Source organism: Cryptomeria japonica, chromosome 10 (assembly GCF_030272615.1).
Source record: "Cryptomeria japonica chromosome 10, Sugi_1.0, whole genome shotgun sequence".
In the NCBI taxonomy this organism is placed as follows: domain Eukaryota; kingdom Viridiplantae; phylum Streptophyta; class Pinopsida; order Cupressales; family Cupressaceae; genus Cryptomeria; species Cryptomeria japonica.
In genome coordinates this window covers 50,412,388-50,437,400 of record NC_081414.1, presented here as the reverse complement: position 1 = coordinate 50,437,400, position 25,013 = coordinate 50,412,388, and the positions used below count along the sequence as shown (strand labels likewise).

Genomic DNA, 25,013 nt, shown 5'->3' with positions numbered 1-25,013 from the left:
GATGCAACAAGTGCTAAGTGTATATTCAATCTCATGAAAGATAGGTTCTTGTAAACTACTAATGAAACATGGGTTAATGTGTTTGACTCCAAAACTACACAGCAATATCATAATTTGACAGAAAATATCTCCAAATTAATTTCTATCATCTTAATCAAATCTAGTAATCCATTTAACTTCTCTCATTGCTTGATCTGTCTTCAAGCAGCGTTGGATCTTCATGAATTTATTGTCCAGGATCTAGTTGGCCAAACACTTAACATGGTGGAACTTGACTTGAGATATCCTGCTAAAAGCCTCACTTCCTTAATCTTGATAGACGAGACCCAATCCTTAAGCAATACATTACTTCAAAGCAAGATGTGAGTTTCCTTCCACACAAACATGGTGGAACTCGACTTAAGATATCCTGCTAAAAATCTCACTTCCTTGATCTTGATAAACGATGCCCAATCCTTAAACAGTACATTTCTTCAAAGCAAGATGTGAGTTTCCTTCCACACAAACAGCGGGAGGAGAGACGAGAAGAACCCTTTATACCCCATAACAGAAGCTAACAATTAGATCTGCAAGCGAGGCCCAAGTTCAACACCAGGATGCCTAAATAGGCCTATTTTGTGGACGTCTTCCGCTTCATATACCTTTCATAAAGACGTTTCTGATTCGGCAGAATGGCTGAAGGTTATAAATTTATTGAGATAACCTGGGAGCTCCAAAGCTGTGACTCTGTAAGCCATCTTTATCCACTATTAACTGGAGTATCCCATTGGACATTAACCAGTTGAATTTTGATACAAACCCATTTAGAAAACAGCTTAGATACCACAGGAAAATTGCTTTATCAATCAAACCTGTGAGGATGAAAAGGCGCAAATGAAATAAAGCTAATCATCAATTGTGTTACAACGTATCGTGTTTACGTAGTATACGCAATAAAAACTGAAAAATAATTATTGGCTAATCTCAGTTAGATTCATTCCCGTTTCTGCATATATGGCCTCATCTCCTCACCCTTGCAATTTCAAACACAACTGAAATGAAATTTTTTACATCAATGCACTCGGTAAAGGGGGAAAAAATGGTTCCATGCATAAGTTTACAGAGATTGTAGATTTTTAAATGGACTAAAAATGAATTTATCTTTGAATGTAATCCTATGGTTACAAGAGTTGCTTTAATGAATGTTAACAAGCAACTTCAGCTGCTGGGAGGAATGGTTTTGTTAAAGCAAACTGGGTAGAACAGTTTACAATTAGCATAGTAGGCACAACTATGCTCTTGTCAAATTATATGATTCAAAAAAAGATTGAACACTTCCTGGAGAGGAGTAATCAAGTTCCAACTACACCACAGCAGTATCATTCATTAGCCTTGAGATGATAGAATCTTTTCTCAGTGCAGAAAAATGGAAGCTGATAGAGAAATCAAGTATGATACAAGATATTAATATACAATGGTTATAGCTTCCCACGGTGTAATCTTGCGATCACCTGAAACAATAAATTGAAGTATATTCAGCATCCTGATAAACTTTATGCTACGAATAAAGGAAAATAAACCCATGAACTCTACCTTAATGTAAAACTGGGGAACCTTTGAAGCATTATATTCCATAGAAGGCTTGGATGGTAGGCAAACTGCCTTTTTCAACAACCACTATCAAGAGTTTGGGTAGAAGTTACGTCAGTCAAAACAGATTCCCTGCTTGAAGACCTTGTCCTCTTCAAAACTTCATAACAAGGAGAAAAAAAATCATGTTCAAGAGCTTGATCTGCATCTATCCTCTGTCTAGGATTTACACACAAGCACTTATCAACAAGGTCATAGAGTGATGTTGGAATACTATCAAGGAACTCAGGCCTTTTAGTATTGTTCTTGCACCACTCTTCTATTGATACATTCCCAGACTCAGCTTTATAGAGATCCTGCAATCATTGCCGACACTTTCAGGAAGAACTTACTTGGAAATCAGTAACTTCTAATCAAAATAGGGAGAGCATTTTTTACTAATTACTATCACATAAATATATACCGCAGGCAAAGAGCTCTCCCTATCATGTAGCTTAGCTATCTCCCAAATTTCTTCCTTGCCTCTAATTTTTGCAATGTCTCTGATAGCTCTGCAATTGAGGCATAGATTTACTAAAAAGAGTCACACAGAAGAAATGGGAATCAAATAGGCAATAGCAATGTATTTGTAGTCTCATTGATATAGAAAACACGCTTGAACAAAAAATTCAAAATTAGTACATACTGATCAGGGCTGCCTGCTTGGAATGGAATTCTCCCAGCCATAAGATAGAGCAAGGTTACACCAGCTGACCAGATATCAAGCTTGCAACCCTGGTGTAAAGATCTCAATAAAACCTGGCAATAAAGTAATCAATGTTGAGCTACAAAATGCTTTTTAAGTAGAGCATGTACAAATTCTAGAACAGGAAGGCTTCCAATGAAATGAAATACAATTGAGCAACCATCTCATTACCTCTGGAGCTCGATAACCCCTTGTCCCAACACAAGGTCCATCTCTTTTAAACTTTTGACTGTCTGAAAAGAAAAGAGGTACAGTTAAAATTTATAAACGTTAATCAAATATTATAGCATTGAAAATCGGCATTACTTGTCATTTTTTCTTCTCAACACTAAATAAATAAAATGATGCAAATAGCATTTTACATTTAAATCACATTCAAATATAAAACATAGTAAATGACCTTTGTTCTTTTGAATATCATTGAAGCCATATGTGCCTGTAGCAAGTTTTGGTTGAAATGGCATAGGAGAGACATGGACAATGCCACCATTGTCTCTTTTAAATCTCTCCTGGGGTGCAGCTACACGCTTCCGTTGAGAAACAGGAATCATGGGTGCGTGCTGTTCTGGGCTCTGCTGTGCTAGGTGTATCAAGTTGAGCAGCTCCTTCCTACCTTGGCTGGGTAAGGGCTCCCTTCTATTGCCTCCAGAGGGCGTGCGTGCACTTGTCATGTCTTTTGATGCTGACTAAATTGGCACATGGTAGAAACCAGGAGATAAACAGCACAAATAGGAGAACCTTAGAATTATGCATATAGACAATCAATCTATGTCTAATAGTCCATTTTTCAATTTTTTTGACATAACTCATCAACGCATATGCAATAAAAGCTAAGATACCTTACACAAATGCAGACCAGAAACTTTTACAGCTGTTCTCTCTCCAAACTTGATTTTGTGGTTTGCATTCTTTGTATCTGGAGAAAGATTACTTTGCGTTCTGTGATTGTTGGAATCATGTTGTCTTGCCTCAGTTGTTTGTACTTTCCTTTTTAAATTGATCACATTGCCAGATGGCTTGACATGAACCTGCCTTGTTTGTTTTTCTTGATTAGTTGTATCTGCAGCTGCAATTAAAGCTTTATGTCGGATGTTAGCAATATCTCTCCTGCCACTATAGAAAGGCGGCTTGTGAGTAGCAGCAGCCACAATACTTCTCTTATCATTCTGAAGCATCTTAGGTTTAGCTGTACATAAACAACAATGTACATGATGATATCAGTGTTTTCTCAATATATATTTTTTTCGAACTAATTAAATTTTTAATAGATTTAATCAGACACTATCAGATATGGTGGTGAGACAAAATCTTACGTCTTCCAGCATTTGGATCATACTGATCCTGCAAAAAATGAAACATCAAAAGCATGAGAATGTAATTACAGTATTGAAAGCTTCATATGTCTCTCTTTGCTTTTTTGTCAGCCTAAGACAGTTGGCAATCAACCATGTTTATGTAGGTGACCACAAGGAGCCTGAAAACAGGTTTGCCAGACACACATCGATAACCAGTACACACATTCACCCATTGTTTTGTATTTTGTGCAGTTTTAATTATGACTACACATATCTTTAATAAACAAGCATATATTAAACCCAACAATATCTTTGTAACAGAGTTTTGTGCACCTGCATCCTGTGCAATCTAATCTCCCACAATGGCACGATCAGATAAAATTGTAACAAGAATAAAACTCTTAACATCCACCTCAATAAGTGCATAAATTTGTAAAATACTATATCAATGTCACACAATATGAATTAGCTTTGAATGTTTTTTCTGATGAAGGAAGCAACTGTAATAATTTAGTCTTCAAAAAAATCACAAAATTTGGGACACCTAAATCTTAATGAAGCAGGTAAAGCATATCCAAGACAATCTAGAAGATGGCATAATCAAATAGAATTTAGGAATATGACTATTACTTGTGGCTTTCTTCAATCAGATTGATGGATAGCATTTTGGAGCTTCCATTCTTAATTGAAAGCCTCTCCTGGTGCTAAACACTTGACATGTTGAGGAATGCAGTAAAAGATGAAGGAACCATTGAAGATGACTTGCATAGAAACATAATTAAACAAGCAATGAAGAAATGCCTTTCAAAAAAGATGATAGAGGTGCTGCTAAAAACTGATAAAATAGGGCATATGTCCAAAAAGAGCATCAAATTCCTTTTTGCAACTAGGGATGGTCAAAATCTTTCCTTCAACAGGTTTGCAATCCTAGAAGAAAGCATATTCCTATAAAGAACCAGTCAAACTCTTACTTTTTTATGTGATCTGTAAAGTTCTAAAATTAAGTAGAATTTTGAATCAAAAACATTTTATTGTCTGTTCTACTTGATTGAAACTAATGACAGTATAAAGAGAGATGAATGCTCTTGAAAAATCAGGAAATAACACGCTGGAAATGAAAGTATTCAACACTGAAACTCAAAGATTTTACTCTGGAAACACCATGAAGGGAAAACCAGCTTGGTAGCGGTAATTTCTTGTATAACTTGATATCAAAAAACTATTGTATCCAATAGCTAGTACAAATGTTGGATACAATAATTCTTGTTCCTTAACTATTTTGTCAAGCATCTACAAAATATGAATAGCTGAATTATCCTTTTCTTCCTCAGTACAACACTCAAATCTTGCCTCTAATAGCAAAAACATGTAATCTACAGTGCTGGATCAACTTTCTAATGCCTTACAAAATTCCTCCTCGATTTGGAAGTGGAAAGGTCACCTTTTCCTTTCATATTCTGATTTTCAAAAATTGGATGTCAGATTAGCAAGTGCAGATCTGTCCCCGTACGGATTTATTGTAATGTCCCCTACTATAAATCAATCTTAACCTGAATCTTTAAATTGTAACTCCTTATTAGCACTTATTAGAACTGATTCAGGTAATGGCAAGATGCTATCTTTAAATTGTAACTCCTTATATTAATCGCTGCATTATTAGACTTATCACTGTCCATTGTTGAGGGGACAATCTCTGACACCAGCAGTCTACTTAGCATATGATTTAATAATTAATCCTATTTATTGATCAGGATTCATCTATTATATTGTTTTTATTTGTTCTCTGAATTTATTTATTATTATACTTGTTAGAAATGATAATGAATGTTTACTTAATAATTCATTATTGATCAATTACAGTTACAGACTGTTATTTATTAATATGTAATATTTATTTATAATATTTTCAAATATAATATTAATTCATTTTAATTAAATATTTCAAGAATATTAATTAAATAATAATATTTAATAAATAAATATTTAATTATTCCAAGTAATCATTTGTTGATTATTATTATATTAATTAATAATAATTACTTCATTTAGGTTATATATAATGATCAAGGAGGGGACATGACATTTATTGCTGCAGGTGTAGATGCATCCCACTTGATGCAGATTTGTCCTGCCTGTTTTTGCCAGTCTCTGTCACTATAATTTTTCAAAATTCAACTTACAGTTCACATTTTTATGTTTCCAGTTCCTTATGGACCATACCTTCCTTTTTAGAGAGGCTTTTGGTTCCTTTTCATTTTCACATCCACAATTTATCATCACGAGCACTCATTATCAAGCACTATCATCAAGCATTCATTGAGTATCAAGGCAACATTTCATCCCACCATATTCTTCAAGCATTCTTCAAGATTTAAACACCACAGAACAGCAAATTACATCAATCTTCATGCAACCATGTGTGTTTGATTAGGTCATTCATGTCTTGTCTTGTCTTGTCTTGCGAGTTTTCCAAGGATGAGTAATAGTTTGAAGAGGCTTGACAATGTCGTTAAGGAACATCACTGATTTGGAGAGGCAGGCTATGGAGGAGGAGGGGGGTGGATTTGGTTTCACATTGGATGACATTGAGGAGGAAGAGGATGAGGATGAGGAGTCATTGCCAGTGCCAGAAGCAAGTGGAGACATAGCTTCATCCAGGATGAAGGACAAGCCAGCCATACCGAGCGAGGAGGCACAGTCACACCCACTGCAAACTTCTAGGACTAGACCCTCTAGTTCTACCTCTCCCCTAGTTTTTGCTAGAGCTGGGAAGAGGAAGTTGTAATTGTAATGATGTGTTTACTTTTGGTTTTACAAAAACTATTTACTATTTTGCTTCCAGGCTTCCAGCCATCAACATTCCTCATGAGGATGCGATTTTGTAGACACTTTGAATTTAAATATATCTAGAATCAGCTTGTTTCTTTTGTGTTCTCATTTATTGACTCATTGGATGCATCTTCTCATTAAATTTTGCCCAAAAAAAATGCATTTTTAATTAAATTTAAGTGTGTTTTTAAGTTGTCGAGTTTTTTTTTTTAGGCCTCGACGAGTTTTGTCGAGTGGCGAGTAGTTCATCTATGCTATGAACAACAAAATTCTCCTTTGTCTCTTAATATCACTAACTTGTCCCCTTTTCCATAATTTATGTTGTAGTCTAAAATGCCCATTTCCTAGCCACAATGTTCTCCCTAATCCAAATTTGTGTATGAGTTATTCCCCTTCATCCCCCATGCATCTACCTAAGATTCCCAAAAACTAAGTATGGAGGCATGACTAGTTTTCAAAGTTAGTGCAAGTCATCAAAGCCAAAAAGCTTCCCTTCCTCGTATGACTTTCCTCCTAAGTCCATTTTCTTGTATAATTTCATTGAGGTTTTGAACTTCCCCATTCAAGCATATCTCATAACCATTCCCAACCTCCATTCCCTTCTCTTGTTAGGCTATCAAAGCTATTCATTTTGTCATCCCTTTCCTCTGAACCTCACTCTTTTCCATTGTCGGAATTCAAACTTGTCCATCCCATCATTCCTCTCTACTAAACTCCAATCCTTCACATGCCTGCATAAAATGTCAAACTTCCTCTCACTAGTTGTCTTCCTTCCAAACCCTAATCCTTGTGGTACAAACCCTAACATATCCTCAATGTCCAACTTGAACAATCCTACCATTTCTCGCTGCTCATCTCACCTACCTCCTGTTGTGACGTTTTCACACATCGCCCCATTGCAAATGGGGACCCATGTTTTTTGCTTTTTAGGGTTTGTTCTTTAGGTTTTTTAGGGTTTTGTTAGCTGGCCTTTGCATTTTGAACGTTGCCCAGGGAATCACATGGATAAGTAAGTCCGGCTTGAGTAAGGTCCTGATCCTGAAATTCGGCTAAGTCTGGAATGTCCTGATCCTGAATTTGACTAAGTCTGGAAACTGAAAAAACCTCCAAAAACTAGATTTTGCAATATAACTCCTGGAGGTCTGAAACCACTCTCAAACATCCTGAAAGTATATATGGAATATAACTTAAAGTATAAGTGTCACTTATACTTAAATGTTATATTCCATAAAAAATTATCCTAATAGAGAGTGCGAAAAGTCAAATTTCGCTCGTGTCCTTCTCCAAGGGTCCAGAGCGAAAAGCGCTCCTGTCCCTCTCCAAGGGACCAAGGCGAATCGCTCGTGTCCCTCACCAAGGGTCCAGAGCGAAAATGCTTAGTTGAGCCATTCCTGTCCTTGTTTGGACGAATCGAGACATCAAAGGCATGGTGAAGGACGAAATGAGCATGATAGAACATCCAGACTTGATCAAAAACAATGAAATGATGAAGTTTTTGCCTAGAGGGTCAATTTCGCTCCTGTCCCTCACTGAAGGACCAGAGCGAAATTCTTCATAAGGTACGATCTGGGCAAAGATCAAGTCAAGTTTATGTTTGAAGGCAAGGAAGGAGGTGAAATGAACTCATTGAAGATAAATTGAAGATTACCAAATGCCATCAAAGGACCGAAATGCTTAAGTTCGCTCTTGTCCCTCAGGAAGGGACCAGAGCGATTTTTGTTATAGATGATTTTCTTGCCAAGTTACAACTGATCTCAAGGCATGGATGAATGAAAGGGAACATTACGAGACCGTTGAAGATAAATTTGGAAGTTGGCGAAGTGTGATTGAGACTACAAGTACAAATTCGCTCCTGTCCCTCTCCAAGGGACCAAGGCGATATCTTAGTTATGTTGCCTTTTCCTCAAGTTCAAGCCTCTCCAAGACAAAGAACAAGGTGGCAAGGACGTTTCGAAGCATCTTCATCAAGCACAAAACATCAAAGGTCGCCAACATTGAAAGATTTGCACTATAATATCCCAGTTCGCTCCTGTCCCTCAGGAAGGGACCAGAGCGAAATTTGTATAAAGGCATAAATTTTGAAAGTTTATCACACATCAAGCGACTAAGAAGGATCGGGGGACTTCATTTTACGTGTTGATAGCAATTACAAGTTGAAGAAGGCAAAGACAAGCTCAAAACGTTGAAGTTCGCTCCTGTCCTTTGGACAAGGACCAAGGCGATTTCTATTAAAACACTCATGCTCCTTCAAAATCAAGACAAGGCAAGTTCACACAAGATCAAGGATGTCTTTTGAGAGGTAATGGACGAAGAATTGGTACCAAGAACGAAGAATGTCAAGTAAAAACGTAGGGATCGCTCCTGTCCCTCTCCAAGGGACCAAGGCGATATCACACCTAAAGGACATTTGTTTGCAGGACAAGTCGCTCAAGTTTAAAAAATCCTAGCGAACATGCCAAATCCAACGTGGAGATAGAGATTTTGGACGTAAAATTGCAAGAATCAAGACAAAAGTGATGAATCGCTCCTGTCCCTCAGTCAAGGACCAGGGCGATGAGGTTTGAATCTTCCCATTTTTTCAATTTTGGCGCTAAACAAACATTTTGAATTTATTTAAATGCTAAGAAAATCGATAATTTTTGAAAATTCAATTAAATGGCATTTAAATATTGCACTTAATATTAATTAATTGTTTTTTGCCTTCTAAAAAATCGAAATTGTTAAATTAAAAAACATTGGCAAATAATAATTAATTATTTTAATTAAAATTGAATGGAGCGCTTGGTATTTTAAAGGTCGGCTTTGTTATTTGTTTTAAAATCGTTCAAATTGCCTTATTAATTACCAAGTCGGCCTTAATGAATTGATGGTGTAAGCGCTTATATAAGGAGGGTGAAAGATTTCATTTTTTTTACATCACCATTTTATCATTCAAATGCGATTAAAGGGAGAAGTGCGAGGTTGTATTCAAGGGAGCGAATTTTGTTTCAAAGCAAGGTGGTGCGAACTTAAAGTTTTCATTTGAGCGAATTTGCCAAGGATTGAAGATCACGTCAAAGACATATCAAAGGTGGCGAAATTGCTATTTTGAAAAAGGGGATCACGTTGAAGAGAGATCTAACGTCAATTTTGCCTAGGCGATTTTCTTCATTTTGCATTCTAGAGTTAGCTCTCAACTGAGGTATGGCGATATTTGTTTTATTGATTTTGAATTTTGATCGTCATAGCCTTAAATTTTGAAATTTTGAATTCATAGCTCAATAGTCGTTTTTAGGAAATGATTAATAAAGGACTTATCATTAAGTTTCCTAAAATTTGCTCTCTAATTTATGTTATGTATTGCAAAATCATGTTACTAATTTTGAAATGTTGTGTAGGCATCAAATGGAGATCTCATCAAGGAAAATCAAGCCGGATCAAGGACGATCTTCGCCGGGACGATCAAGTAAGGACATGGGCAACCTCTTTCAATCCAACGTTCCAAGGCGAGGTACATCATCATCCTGCACATCAAGGACACAAGGAGTTAGGACAAGAGTTAATTAAAGATAGCCTCTCAACGACATCAAATTGAATATCTAGCAAGCTACAAGTGTCAAATGAGGTGGCATCCTAGTCATCATTTCTCCAATCAGTGAGGTCCACCTCAGCATGTCCAGATTCAATGTACCTAACTCATGGAAGGTGGCACAAACTCCGATGTACCTACCCCGGCTATCCATTGGTCCATTTTTCTAGAAGGGACATGTGTCCAAGCAATACAATTTTATCATTGGTCAGGCATTAAATGTTATGTAATGGTTGTAACAAACCCTAATTAGGGTTTTCATTGTAAAATCTTGGCCATTGATCTTGAATTGATCTAAGCCATCAAATTGTATTGTTGGCACTATATAAGCCCAGGCATTTCATTTGTAAAGGCTAATTAGCAATAAGTTAGAGATAGCATGTAAATAGTTGGAAGAGTTAGAATATAGTTGATAGAATAGTAATTAGAGTAGAATAGGAGGACAAGGCAAGAAATTGTTGCCATTGATTGTAAACAAACTCCATTTTCATTGAAGTAATGGTGAAGTGTGTCGTTTCTTGCAATTTGCATGGTTTCTTGTTGAGTCTTCAATCCTAGATGGTAGATGATTAGATGAATGGAGGAAATGTGATTGATTGATGATGGAATTCGTATATCCATACTACTAGCAGTTTGTTGATTGCAGACTTGCCTTGCGTAGTCAACTGGAATCATTCAGCCTAAGCTCAATTTCAATTTGTCGCTTCTTCATTGATATGCATCAACTTGATGGTGTCTATGCCTGTGGTGATGATTTGAACATCATAAAGCTTCCCTTAGAAGATCGCACTAGCCTTGTGTAGATGTTCCATTGATGTCAAAACAAGACCTAGTTGGAGTTTCATCAAAAATCAAATCATTGCTCCTACATTCTTAGTATTAGGAATAGATCCTCTCTTCACCCCCTTCCTTTTTCCCTTTTTTTAATCTAAGTTAGTCAGAGCCTGTGTCCCAGCAAAGCAGATCGGAAGTTCAAACACCAAATGTAAGTCCCCTTGTGATTCCAGCAAATCACATCACACCACGGCGAGCTTATCCACATGTAGAGACCCTACTAAAAGGAACCTTGGAGTCTACCTAACTGATCCTTTACGCGAATCTTCAGCAGTTAGAGACTATTTTCTCAAGAGAGGATAAGATACCCTTAGGTATTTTATTCTGTGTTAGGCTGTGTACAAAATACACGTCAACACCTCCCTACATGATTGAACAACCATTAATGCACAAAGTGATGATGCATCTTCTAAAAAACAATTTTCGCAATCACTAAATTGAGGACATAGCTTGTGTACATCCAATTGTGCAAACAAAGAGGGACACTTTGACTACCATTAATGAGGTAGATAATGGTTTCAAACCGCTAGGAACCCTCATCATTGCTGCCAAGAATAATTACAATGTGTAGGGGATATCTCTCCATGCCTCCCAAGCACATTTCCACACATGTAAGGACTATTCTAGGCACAATTCAAGGGAAACAACACTCGTCTAGTGCAATTCAAAGGTAGTGTTGCAAGTTTCAACACCCTTTGTAGTTGTATAATGGGCCAAAAGGGAAGACAAAAGGTCGTCATGAAAAACCCACAAACAAACCCTCCATAGGAATCATAATGTGTACTTGTTTTTCAAGCCTCCAAGTTTAATTAAGAGAATCCATGAGTTTGTGGAGATAGAAAGACAAAACCCTTGTAGATCTCACATCAAAGGATGAAAAGCCTTCATTCAAAAAGCAATCTCACCCAAAGGTTTCATTCAAACTTTAATAGTGATGGCTATTTAATAGTATCAAGCCAGTTCAATTCACAAGTTGCCTCAAGAGTAAGTCATTGTATTTCCAATTGTATTACGACTATACAGCCAATATTTCGATTATTAGGGCATAATGTTGTACTATATGTTGTAGTTGCTACCATTGCTGCATTTCTAAAGGGTTTCAATCCCAATTAATGTAAATGAAGGAGTTTGCAATTTTACCTTGTTTGCAAAACCAATTTGTTAATGTGGGCATTTCTATATATGTAAAAGTATGATTAGATTTGCTCTAACTAGTTGCATAATATACTTCAAGCCGCCATCTCTTTTCATTTTGAAACCCAACCCATGATATTAGTATTTTTATGTATAAATGTAGGGCAATTTTTTTAGGTTTACTAGAGTCAAATAAGTATTGATTAGGGGTCATCATTTTAGGGTTAAATTATGAAATTTAAAGCATAAAATTGAGTTGTTAAAGCTATCGTGTAAACATATGTGCCTTAGTATTGAAGCTATCATGTAAACATATTTTAAGGTTCCAATTAAATATTCAAGCCAAAACTTTGAATAGCCAAAATATGTGCCTTAGTATTTATCTCAACACATTGCAAATGCTTAAATCTTGCCTCTTATGCCAAAACATGTACTCTCCACCTATATTTATGGTCCCTAGAAGAAACCTTCCAAAGCTAAAAGTAGAAAATTTGTTGTTTTATTGAGTATGATGATTTTCAACAACTTGGGATCAAAATTTCAAACTGAAGTTCATCCCCACATGCAGATTCATCCCACTTTGTGCAAGTTCATCTTACTTACTTCTATCAATCTATGTACAATAATTTTAACAAATTCGACTTATTTTTCACAATTTTGATTCTTCAAGTCTCAATAGTTCAATATGCTTGTCCCTTTTCAATCTTGGGGGTTATAAATATACCTCAAAAGTCTAATAGCATTTGCATAATGTCCTCTTACTATTAATATTTATTTACACTAGGGGAACCTATTATCGCACAATGGGGGCAAGTATAAGTGGTCCTATGCAACATTCAGATTTTATTAGAAAATTAATCAATAACTGACATTTGTTTCATTTGTAAGCACACCACGTTCCTTAATTATTTTATCCATCATGCTTCAAACATAATCCTAACCACCAAGACTAAAAACAGTAAAAAGTAACAAACACACACAAAAACGAGATTAATTAGTTCTTTCATATAAGGTGTTTTTTTTGTTAATATGTCTTTACTCTAGAGAATTAAACTTGCTCTTGTACTATGGGAATACTTTTCCTAAACTATTGTCAACGTTCATTGGCAAAAGAATCCATCATTGTTATTTCTTTCTTAAATGATTCTTAAACACACCAAGGTTCCTTTCTTATTGTATCCATTGAGTTCCTTTCGTAAAGGACTAGAAGGAAAAAGCCCAAGGGCTATTTATCATATACTAGCAAAGCAAAAGAGGATGGTAATTGTGTAAATTGATAAAATTTCATATGCATTAAAAAAAGTAAGCTTGAGAAGGCACCAATAAAGCAAAACTTACCAATGCTAGGTTGAAATCAATGAGAAATCCTTTATTTGATTTCCTAGAGAAAAGGAAGTTTCCGGGCTTAACATCTCTATGAATTATTCCCTATCAAAGATAATAAAACAAAGATTCAAATAAATATAATTTTTGAAGTGAGGGATAGTAAATAAAATCACTATTTAATAGAAAATATCATCAATTGTAGAATTTGTAACTCACAAAATTATATTACAGTTACCTGCTTATGCAATGCTTGTAGTGCTTTGAACATACAATAACCATACCAACGAATCTGTGATATATTTATTTCTTTCCTCAAAACCTGTCAATACAGCCATTATAGCATTCTAGTGTCTATTCAATTATAATATATAAATGAAGCAGTTCAATAGAGAAAACATTACTACCTCTGGTTTTTCATGTTCAACGTGTTGAAGAATAAGGCAGTCACAATCATTCTCATTGAAAGCACCTTCATATTTTATAATAAAGTTTTTTCCACTGAAAACAGTCCATTTCTTAAAATCAATCACATGATTAGGAAGTCTTTCTATAGTTTTAATTGAAATATAAATACAAAAATTACAAAAACCATTGTTAAATGAAGAATTTTATTGCATCTTAACCTTACCCAAATCTTTCTAACATCTTTATCTCATTAGTCACATAATTGCTCGATGTTTTTTCAAGAGGACCTGCATCAGACAACACTTCAACCTTTTTAGTGTTCAAATAATTACAAAGATAAAGTTTATCCACATTCCAAAAGTAATGTATTTAGTATGTTATATTTCATTTTCTCATAGAAAAGGAAACACAAATTACCCCCATACATTTTATAGCAAATGACTTTCCATCTTGCTTCCTTCGAGCCTTGTACACAGTCCCATATCCACCTGTATACATCAACCCATTGAAATTATACATCCAATAATCTCAGTTCCTGTTAACCATTTGATAATTCTAAAAGATTATTAAAGTGAAACTTTCAAGATAACAAAATTCGCTCACCTGAACCTTCCTCTTCCTCAACAATAAACGACTCAAACTGAGGAATCCGCTTCAACCCCACATCATTCTGCAAAAATATTTTGAAAACCAGAACATTCAGACCCTCAAACAAATTTTGTATATAATGCAAACTCTATGAGGTGCATGATTTAGAAGGGAATATTCTAGTTCACAATGTTTGGTTTTGCTGTTGCTTTTATAAAACCATTACAAAACAAGTTCCAAATTACAAATTACCATGTTAGAAGCTGGAACTGCAGAATCCATTTCCTCCTGGACATATGCCTGAGCCTTTCCAATTTTTTTTATCTTCTGTTTTGCATTACCCATCTTCTCATAATTAGCACAAGTTTGCTCTATTTTACGTAGTTTATTAATCTGAAAATCACCAACCTTCTCAGATGGCAATTCAGACTTTGATTTGGACTTCAAGATTTGAGCACCTTTCTTTTCACATTTCCCATCACTACCCTTGAAAATGTCATCAATTACTGAACCTTCTGGAGAAATATGTGCAATAGAACAATTTGTAATTTTATCTTTTGTAGGAACTCCCTCTTCGGGAATCTGATTAATCTTTGTAGAAGGGATGCATGCTTGCAATGACACCACAGCATCTCCCACTACAGTGGCATGTTCATGTTTCACCCTTTCATCTTCTAGCTTCAAATTTTGAATTCCATCAGGCTTTATGCTAGCTTGTACTTGTGATACAATAGAACAAGTTTTAAAATCCATCTTACGAGTATCAGAATGAAAAACATCTTTATCCATATAATCGAACTGGGTTTCAGACAGCTCTCTCTTTTGTCTTTTATATGTGTGGAAATGTTCATTGTTAGCATCACAGTTCTCATCTATACTTCCAGAAGACTGCATGGGCTCCACTGGAGATTTACAGTTTTCTGATTGGATGGTTGCATCAGCTATATTGATGTCTACTGCTCCTGTCTCAGCACCACCTTCCATTCTGATATGTTCCAATGGAAATGAATTTCTCTGTTTATCACCGTCCAAAGTAACAACATTTTCAGTCATTTATTTTCACAGAAAGTTGACGATTACACAGAAAGAAAAGATATCTTGTAACTTGATAAAGCTTTCAAGCATTTCAACTGCATAGTAAATTATATCTTTTACATAGAATTTGAATCAGAAGCAAATTTCATGTGTTTTAAAAATTGAATAGAATAGGAAAACAAGCCACACAAGTTACATAACTATTATAAAATTAAAGTGCAAAAGATACCACATTCTATAATAAAGCAAGTCTATGCAAGATAACAATACTGTTCTGTAAGCTGATAGCCATATATTTGGGAGCCTGAAAGAAAACTCATGTAAGGTACAAATTAAAACATAGATGTTTGGACTGAAACTTGGCTTTGCTCTATTTATCCTGTCATTAGAGAATGAAGGGGCTAAAAATTTGGCAATTAAATAATATACAAGGCAAAATAAATCTACATAACTGGCCCCTTCATCTCAAAGCAAAACGGGCCAAAGTTTATATCAAACACCTTTTTTTAAACTACAAAATTATTCATAGCAGATGAAACTGAAATAAAACAAGCAAATTCAATGGCAAAAAGGGAGTAGTGCTAGAATCTGGTAGGAATATGGTTATAAGGTTGAGTTTTACAAGTCTCAAGGAGGATGTGATGATCAGCAAAGGAATGTGGCAAAAACAAAGCCATGAAAGGCAAAAGAACTCTCTAAATTCTTCAGCAGAGTCAGAATGTCCTTTGGTTCAGTTATTAATCTACAAATAAAGAAGCTAATAAAGTCTACTCATGAAGGTTTTCTTAAACACCTAACGTCTGAATGTGATGATTCCCTTGATAACATAAACAGTGTGTAATCTGAAGAAAAGGATGTTCTCTGGATTGTTAATCTTTGGCTCAGAAGCAATCAAGTCAGTGTTCTTGGATGTTTTCTTAGACATTCTATGTCCAACTGTGATGACTCCCTCAATAACATATACAGCATGTGGGGGGCATGTGCATATCTTCACGAGTATCAAGTAAATAATGTTGTCCTAACATTTACTTACAAAGACAAAATGACAAAACAGAGCACACCTATAAAAAGTTTACATATCTATGTGATATAGAGTATGTGTAACAACCTCTCTTGAGATCACAATCCATCCGGCTCTTTACATTTTTCCCTATTTCACAATTGGCTTCCAAAGTTGTATGCATGGAATCAATTACGTTGAATTTAGTAACAAGGACCCCAACCACCTGATGGGTTGGTGAACTTTTCATATACATTATTTTTTCTGCTACAAAACAGTCCTTAACAAGCTCACAATATAATAATACGTTGCCCCTTCCAAATGACCTCTCTCATCACTATGTATTGATAATCTTTGGCTCAAAAGCTAATAAAGTCAGTATTCTTGAGGGTCTCCATAAGCATTCTATTTCTAACCGTGGTGACTTCCCTGATAACAAAACAGTGTGCGTGCACACCTTTATGAGTATCAAGTAAATAGTATCCTCCTAATGTTTAATTGCAAACACAAAATGATAAAACAGCACACAAATATAAATACTTAAAATATTTATGTCATGGGAAATTGTGCAACAGTCTATCTTGAAGCCACAATCCATCTAGCCCATTTTCTTTTTCCCCATTTCGCAATTGGCTTCCAGTTGTATGCATGCAATCAGTTACATTGAATTTAGTTACAAGGAATTTAATTACATTGAATTTAGTTACAAGGACCCCAACCACCTGATCAATTGGTGAACTTTTCATATACATTATTTTTCCCTGCTACAAAACAATCCTTACCAAGCTCGTGATCTAATACATTGTCCCTTCCAAACAGCATCTCACATCACTGTCTTACAATAAACCGTAACATATGTGTCATGTCACTAATTCTGCTGCATGTTACAACCGAAAAGCCAGACAAATTCCGAATAGAATTCTGTATCATACGATATCACTCCCTCCACCAAGTAGCAGTCCCCAAGACATTTTCTTCCCCTTATTCAGTACTTCCTACTCAAGCCATGTGCAAGATTTCAAAATTGTACCTGAGAATAACATTACTAACTACTCTATATTTTTGTATTCAAGATTGTAAGCTTCCTCAATGCACTACCAGGTTTCTCAATCTCTTTCAACATGTGACTGTTGCCGTTGCCAATGGCCTGTACATTTCTTGCACGTGAACACTTGAAACAAATCAATTGTTTGAGAATTTGTGATTGTTCAATTTTATACAAAAACAAGTGTTGTGATATCATTGGTCTGCAATGCAAACTCCACAGCTTCAACACTTGCTTATCACAGTTCTAAACCTGGAAATTTAACTCAACATGTCAATCCACAACCAAATTCACATATTTGTGCAACCATCTAAAGTAATAACATGTTAAGTATTGATGCATTATTAAGTCATCATACTTCACTGTTAGAACTATTGTCAAGTTACACTAGACTTCCTACTCAGGTCATGTACACGATTTCATAATTGTACCTGGCAATCACATAACTAACTCTTGTATATTTTGCAGTCAAGATTGTAAGGTTCCTCAATGCATTACCAGGTTTCTCAATCTCTTTGCACATGTTACTGCTGCCATTGTCAGTGGCCTGCACATTTCTTACACATAAACACTCGAAACAAATCAATTATTTGAGAATTTGTGATTGTCCAATTTTTACAAACAAACACTGTGATCTTATCGGTTTGCATTGCAAACTCCACAATTTCAACACTTGGTTATCATAGTTCTAACTCTAAGTCATGGAAATCTAACTCAACATGACAATCCACAACCAAATTCACATATTTGTTCAACCATCCAAAATAATAACATGTTAAGTATTGATGTGTTATTAAGTCATCATACTTCACTGTTAAAACTAATGTCAAGTTACACTACCTTCTAAGATCCAATATCATAACACACCCTGTCCCTGATTATGAACAAATGCCCCCAACTCACCATCCTGGTCACTTCTCTGCACCACTCTTGTAGCTTTTTTTTTTCAAGTTTGCAAATGCCATAATTTTATTTCTTGAACTGTCTTGGGTGTTCTCAATTCCTATACTTGGGCATGCAAGGTCATAGCTCGCTCCTATAGATGTTGATGTCAACACCCCTAATCATTGTGACATCTTCTACAATGCTTGCAAAAACTTCATCTCTGAGCCAAAAATGAAATTTCGGTGGCCTTGTGGTTTCACTCCAACCCACAAACTTCTAGAGAATTCAATTCACTATATTCATGTTCTTGGAATATGTTTGAGAGAAAGTCATAAAGTTAGTTCTTCTACTGTGAAGTTATCAATGGTCCTGCAATATTTCCCAAAAAAAAATTCTTTTGTGAAATTCGCCGAGTGTAATGCCTCTTGTAAAGTTTCCATCTCTAATAATCTAGCCTCCTTTGAAATGAGACACAAAAGGAAACGAAGTGAAGTTAAAAAGATGGTTATCGGTCACCATATGAGAATGTACAAAGCAATAGAAGCAACAAAAAACAAAGGTAGATCTCTCACTTTTATGCATAACAAAGACAGAAATTCAAGACAACTTACTAATAACCTCCAGAACATATATTAGAAAAATGAAAAGTATTCAACTTTTGATGCATTTTCATGCTAATATCTAAAATACACAATATAATATCATATTAGTCATAAGCTTACTAGTAAATATTGTAGAACTTAGTCTCTGGCGTAGGTTAATCCCTGAACAGAATAATTAAAGTAAGATATGTTACACCATTGTGTGGTCCAAGAATGCAAGACCATTTTGAAGACCATTTTGTTAAAATATTGAGAGAAGAACCATGTTAGAAAGCATCTTGGGATGATCATATTGATAATCACCTTATGATCTGGCCACAATGACACATTCTCAAACAGGCCAGAGACTTGTAGAGGTCATAACTTCGTTGTATGGACTCAGAATTGATTGCTTATTTTTCTGAAATCTTAAATTTTTCAAGAGGAATCCTACGATGCCATTAAAAAAACCATTGTATGTGATATTGCAGGAGCAATACCTTACCAAGACCATAATGAGTGTTGCTTTTACAGAAACCACGTGATTTTTCAAAAGGAGCGTAAGGGTATCATCAAGATCCTCGTGTGATCTGATATTATGTAACTGGCACCATGTTATTCACCTTACAGTCTAGTAACAACAATAACTTGCAAGGTTCAAATTATGGGCCAACTTACAAGACATAACATGGTCAATAGAATAATTATATTGTGGTATCATGTCTCGCAATGTAAATACCACATTGAATGCTTAAGTATGAGAGGATCAATGTATCTCGTGTCAATAGACATGCCATGTGTTATTCATCAACTGAACCTTCACAAGAGCCATGTTATGAACACTTCCAAAAGTTGAGTTGTAGAATGCATGCCACACATTACACATTGATGTTTTTGACGCACATCCAAATGCCGAATGTAACATGCATCTCATTTCATCCATCTTTAATTGTATATCTTGGGAAGTTCTATTTCAACCTTCAACAACCTGTGATTGTTGGAAGGCGATTCATTTCATGTTTTGTAAATATTCTTAGTCCAGAGACAGCTTTTAGAATTGTGAATAGTGAAGCTGTCATAAAGAGGGAAGCTTGCAAGGACATGAGCATTGCTCGCAAAAAAGATTGCCGAAAAGTCCACTACTCTAGATCTGTGTGTCTATTTGTGATATCAATCTGAAGGTGAGTGTACGAGAATGGCAAGTTTAGGCATTTTTACCAAATACTTGATGTATTGAATTCTTTGAAAAAAACAATTATGAAAAATCTCGCATTTATCCATTTCCATGTACCCATGTTTTGATTCCATACGCACATCTTGAATAGTCTTGAATGCTGGCATAAGAACAAGAGCCATGGCTCAAATCACAGCAGTTAGATAGGAGAGATTGAAAAATTATTAGTCTAAGCTTTAGCGGACCATGTATTTAAAGAGAAAGAAAAAAAATTATGTACTGTCCTGCACGGAAAATATTCAAATAATCCGAAAATAGCAACGAGTGGCTTGAAATCAAAAAAGAAAGGACAAATAAATAATTCTGATTCGGTGAAACACCTGTTGCAAACTATGAAATCTAAAAGTGAAAAACATCATAAAAATAATGCATTGGCTTTGTGACTAACTCAAGTTGACAAAGAATGTAAGCTCGTAGAACCTTGTTATCACCAGTAGGTGCTTCTTCCTCAATTTCAGGAGCTACGCTATCCTTAGTAACTCTATCACCAGCTCCAGGAACTCCTTTGCCTTGAGCATCTCTATCGCCAACTCCAGGAACTCCATAGCCTTGAGCATCTCCATCGCCAACTCCAAGAACTCCTTCACCGGGAGTCCCATTACCTCCAGAATATCCATCTTCAATTCTGAAAGATTCGTCACATTTAGCTGCTCCATCGAAAACTGTAGTAGCTTTATTAACTTCAGGAACCCCATCACCAACTCCAAATCCCACTAATTCACAAAATAAAGAAAAATCACAAGGTCAATTGTCATTGAGACTTTAGCCCAGTCAAAAATATAAAATGAAAAACCAACGCCCATCAAAATTTCAGTCTTCGATAAAACTGCAAAACCCCAGAGCAGAAACATACCCAAATTCGGGGAAATATTTGACGAATCTCGACCTAAAGGAGAAGGGTTTTGAGATTGCCGCCGCTTCTCTAAAGCACAAATTGTACCTGGTTTGCAGACTCTCTTTGCTTGTCTGGAAGAAACAGTTTTTACCACCTCCCCGAGGAGCCTTTTTCTTGGACCTTTTAAACGAAGCTCGTTTACCATTTCTTTGGTACTAGTACACGTTGAATCTAACACTGAGTTGCTACAGAATTTGTCAAAAGTATGTACTGCTAGAGGGGAGCAGGTTATGAGACCATCTACATTGTAGAGAGGTGAACCGGGAATACAACAAAGATGCAAAATTTCCGCCGGGGTTATAGAGATAAACCTGCATCTCTCCGAAATTTCTTCTGGCGTACTTGGCCTGCCTACTCTGGCCAAAATTGTAAGGATATACCATGATTTTTCCCCTGCAGGGTCATAACTTGTACTGTTGACATTTGTGCCTGTGCCAGGGATCTCTAATCTCACCTCCTGGTGGTCCATCAGTATCAATGACTCCAAACCCTCAAAAACATTAAAGCTTGTATATATTCCAAGAAAAATTGTACTAATGAAAGACACCTAGGTCTCATATCTTGGCATATTATACACGGAACCAAAAAAGGTCTTCAATCGGAAGGCCGCACTCACTTGGAGCCTCTTTTGTCACTTATTCAAAAGGAAAATAATTGAAGGTTTATTTATACTTCTTTTTAGTTGAATATGTAAGCAAGTCGCCTCTTCATTTAAACCTGTAACTCAAAAAACCTTCATTTTGCCTTATATGTGAAAAAAATTCAAACAGCTAAAAGATCAAACCCTCGAATGTTCAATATCAGCTCTCCAAAACCGAAATGTAACCTCTCGAGATATCTAGGAAGACGCTAAATTGCAATATTTGATCTGAGAAACTATTATTTGTGATTCCTTTTCTTCTGAATTCAGCCTTTTAAAATCAAGATTACGTGCTCATCTTACTAGATTCCTTCCTTTCCAGTGAGCAAGAAGTATTATTCAGAATTATTCTACCTGTGGTCTGATTAAAAACAAATTTCTTCAGCAGCATACTTGAAATCGCCACACAAAGTCGGAAACTCGCAGATCTTGACAGGGACCTGCTAAAATCGGTCATCCATTGTAATTTCGTCGTTCCTTTGGTATTGCTTCACAGAAAAGCCTGATTCTGATTTCGTTTTAACGGAAAAAGAATTGTCCGCGACTATTTGCAGACATATATGGAGATCTGTGACGGATTAGAGTCTGATCAAAGCGGGAAATGTGAGCCTTAGAGCGAAAATGGAGTTCAAAAACCAGGTTCGAAAATAGGTCTTTCGTATTCAACGTGAAGGTTTAAGCTCGTGGCGCCAATTCTCCATATGGCTTTAAAGATGCCAAAGGCGGGATTGAATGTGAGCCGTAAGATGAAATGATAATCGACGGTCAGTCAACACGTTTGGACCCTTTGGATTTGCGCGGGGTAACAAATTTTGATTTTCAGAGCTTTTTGTACTTTATTTTTGTTTGCACTCCATAACCTTTAATACAACGTTTCTTTTTAAAACTGGGAAACACTGGCGTGCTAAGTGTTGCAATTAATGTTAAATATATAAATTTGTAGGATTACTTAATAGAAAGTTTACATTCGAAAGTAGGGGAAGAGTATCGAAAGTTTACAATGGAAAGTAGGGGAAGAGTATCAATAATTGAAATAGTTCCAATAACTGTCACCTTAATATCATGTTGACCCCTCAAAAAGTTAAAAAAAAAATGTCATACATAAATAAAAAAATACTAGTAAATGTTTATTTTAACATCAATACATATTCACAAATGAATTAGTAGTTGAAAACAAAAAAGAAAAAAATAAACAACTATTGGTACATTTCCTATTTTAATACAAAACATCTTACATAAATAATAAACATTTTTATTTTTTTTAAAACTTAATGTTTACATTTGCCACTTTATGCAAGTGGCTTAAAAGTACAAATGTATTCCAATTACAATTACATATGCATAGCTATTGGTGCATTACATGACATAAAAACAATCAATTTTAGACTTCTTAGACACTCAAGTATACATTCTTTCAAATCTCACTTCACAGCTTCATGCATTAAATGGATCTGCATTTGATACCTGCATTTGCAACAACTAGTGTAAGGCTCCCCAATATCCAAGAAATTGCATAAAATTGAATTAAAAAAACCAAGTTTCATTCAAAGCATGGAAGAAAATTGAACAATTCGAAACAATGGAAGACTGCATATTTAATATGTCATGACCAACTGTTTCCCACATAAATTCAAATTTGAAAATAGCTAGCTACCACAATCGAATGCATTTCACATTCAAATTATATTATAATACAGAATTTTTCGTGTCACTTTCACTACAATCCAATTCATTGCATATTCCTAAGCTCTGCAAATACCCTCTGCACATTCCTTACTCGAGGGCGCACATTCAGGTTGGTACACACAAAATAGCTAAATTCCCTCTGTGCAATTTGTAGACGTATAAAAATAACCATATTCCTAAATGAATAATTAATGTTCATTTTATTCTCATTCTTCTATTTAGTTAAATCTAATTTAATTAAATCATCCACATTCCTTTATTTAATTAAATAAATTATTCTATTTATTTATTTAAATTCACTTAAGCCTTTTATATCATTTTATTTAATTAAATCCCTTCTCTCTACTTTTAATTAAATTTACATTTAATTAAATAGTTCACCCTAAATAAATAAATCTAATTTATTTAAATCCTCCACTTGCAACCAAATTAAAATAAAGCAATTTTTTTAATTAAACTATATTATCTCTCACCCACTTGCATTTTCCTACATCTCCCACTTGCCTCCTAACCCTCTTCCTGAATTCTTCTAGAATCCCTCTAATCCTAATCAATTAACCTAAACCCTTCAATTATCCCCTTTCCATAAATTTGAGGAGGTCACTTCTCAAAATTGGAGTAAAGTCTTCCAAAGGCATTAAAGCCTTTATGCCTTCAACAAGCTAACTTGTTGAATACCCCAAATTTGGAAGGACTCTTACAAATTTGTCCCCAAAGTCTTTCAAACCATTAATGGTTAACTAACCCTTTGTGGCATGGTTAGAGACTTTTTGCCTAACTCAACCCTCATCTAACCCAGGGGTCTCATCAAGCATTCATTGCTTTGACCATGGTTATCCCTTTAACCCTTGCACAAGAGTTTACCCTTTGAGTAAAAGCTTTATCCAATGGATAACCCTAACCTAACCTTAACCCTTATCTCCTAAGGTAACCATGAGGTCTTCTCAAGCAATTAATGCTTCTTACCTCTCCTCTCAAGCAGTCTTATGTTGACAATTGTCACCATTTCATTGGTGAGAATTGTAAACATGGATTGATAACTTTCAATCCTGACCCTTGATAAGATCCTTCAATCCTAACCATCCATTGCCTTGTTTTTCCTATAAATAGAGCCCTCATCCCTCCATTTTAAAAAAAGATCCAAGTCTTTAGCATCATACTTATACTCAATTTTAACAAACATCTAGCCTCTCTTTGTAATAGAAATAAATCTAATAATCATTTTAGATGCATTTCTATCATCTTAGCTTAAATCATATAACTAGTATATCATGTTAGGATAGTATTGTAACTAACCTTGTCATCTTATCATCTAGTTTAATTCATTTGTTAGAATCATGCATAAATAGGATGCATTCATATTGGATTTGATCTAAAGCATCCTTAATTCTTGCATTTGTCATCCCTAATTCATTTTGCTCAATGATCTGAGAGCAAAGGCATTGGCTTGAGGGACCTTGTGAGATAGAGAACCATGGAACAATCTTTGGGAAGTTAAGTTATTCCTCATAGCTCCATAACTTGCATCAATAGTCTCATGGGTATATGGGCAAGTCTTCGAATATTTTCACAATTTAAGTTTCATTGAACCACTTTTCTCACGTGCATTTCTAGCGCCCATCGTGGGGCATAACCCCATTAATCAAATCGGTTTTTGAATATGACCAACTTTGCAAGTACGCGGGAAATGAGAATCGACGCGTAGGGAACCTTTCATAG

At 35.5% G+C, this 25,013-nt stretch overlaps 1 protein-coding gene across 2 annotated transcripts; it reads right to left on the bottom strand.

Annotated features, from left to right (window-relative positions):
* Positions 1 to 862: 862 nt before the first annotated feature.
* Positions 863 to 22,294, bottom strand: LOC131029570 (uncharacterized). Of its 2 annotated transcripts, XM_057960092.2 has the most exons (18): positions 20,927 to 22,294; positions 20,494 to 20,786; positions 14,702 to 15,307; positions 14,546 to 14,620; positions 14,309 to 14,375; positions 14,131 to 14,193; positions 13,929 to 13,992; positions 13,705 to 13,798; positions 13,536 to 13,619; positions 13,313 to 13,402; positions 3,628 to 3,655; positions 3,154 to 3,500; positions 2,715 to 3,000; positions 2,486 to 2,547; positions 2,255 to 2,367; positions 2,033 to 2,120; positions 1,573 to 1,925; positions 863 to 1,490 (listed from the first exon to the last, which is right to left on the bottom strand). In XM_057960092.2, the coding sequence occupies exons 1-17, from the start codon at positions 21,435 to 21,437 to the stop codon at positions 1,647 to 1,649; spliced, it is 3,150 nt and encodes a 1,049-aa protein (XP_057816075.1). In that variant the 5' UTR covers positions 21,438 to 22,294; the 3' UTR covers positions 863 to 1,490; positions 1,573 to 1,646. The 2 variants fall into 2 exon arrangements, with proteins under 2 accessions (XP_057816075.1, XP_057816065.1); XM_057960082.2 differs by having other exon boundaries at positions 865 to 1,490; positions 14,546 to 15,307.
* Between the last annotated feature and the right edge of the window lie 2,719 nt (positions 22,295 to 25,013).

Excerpts from the sequence above, each read along its gene's own strand:
- LOC131029570 (XM_057960082.2), bottom strand. The coding sequence starts at position 21,437 with ATGGACCACCAGGAGGTGAGATTAGAGATCCCTGGCACAGGCACAAAT. Across the intron at positions 14,376-14,545 it reads CAGTTCCAGCTTCTAACATG|AATGATGTGGGGTTGAAGCG; the intron begins GTAATTTGTAAT and ends ATATTTTTGCAG. Across the intron at positions 3,501-3,627 it reads TGATCCAAATGCTGGAAGAC|CTAAACCTAAGATGCTTCAG; the intron begins GTAAGATTTTGT and ends GTTTATGTACAG.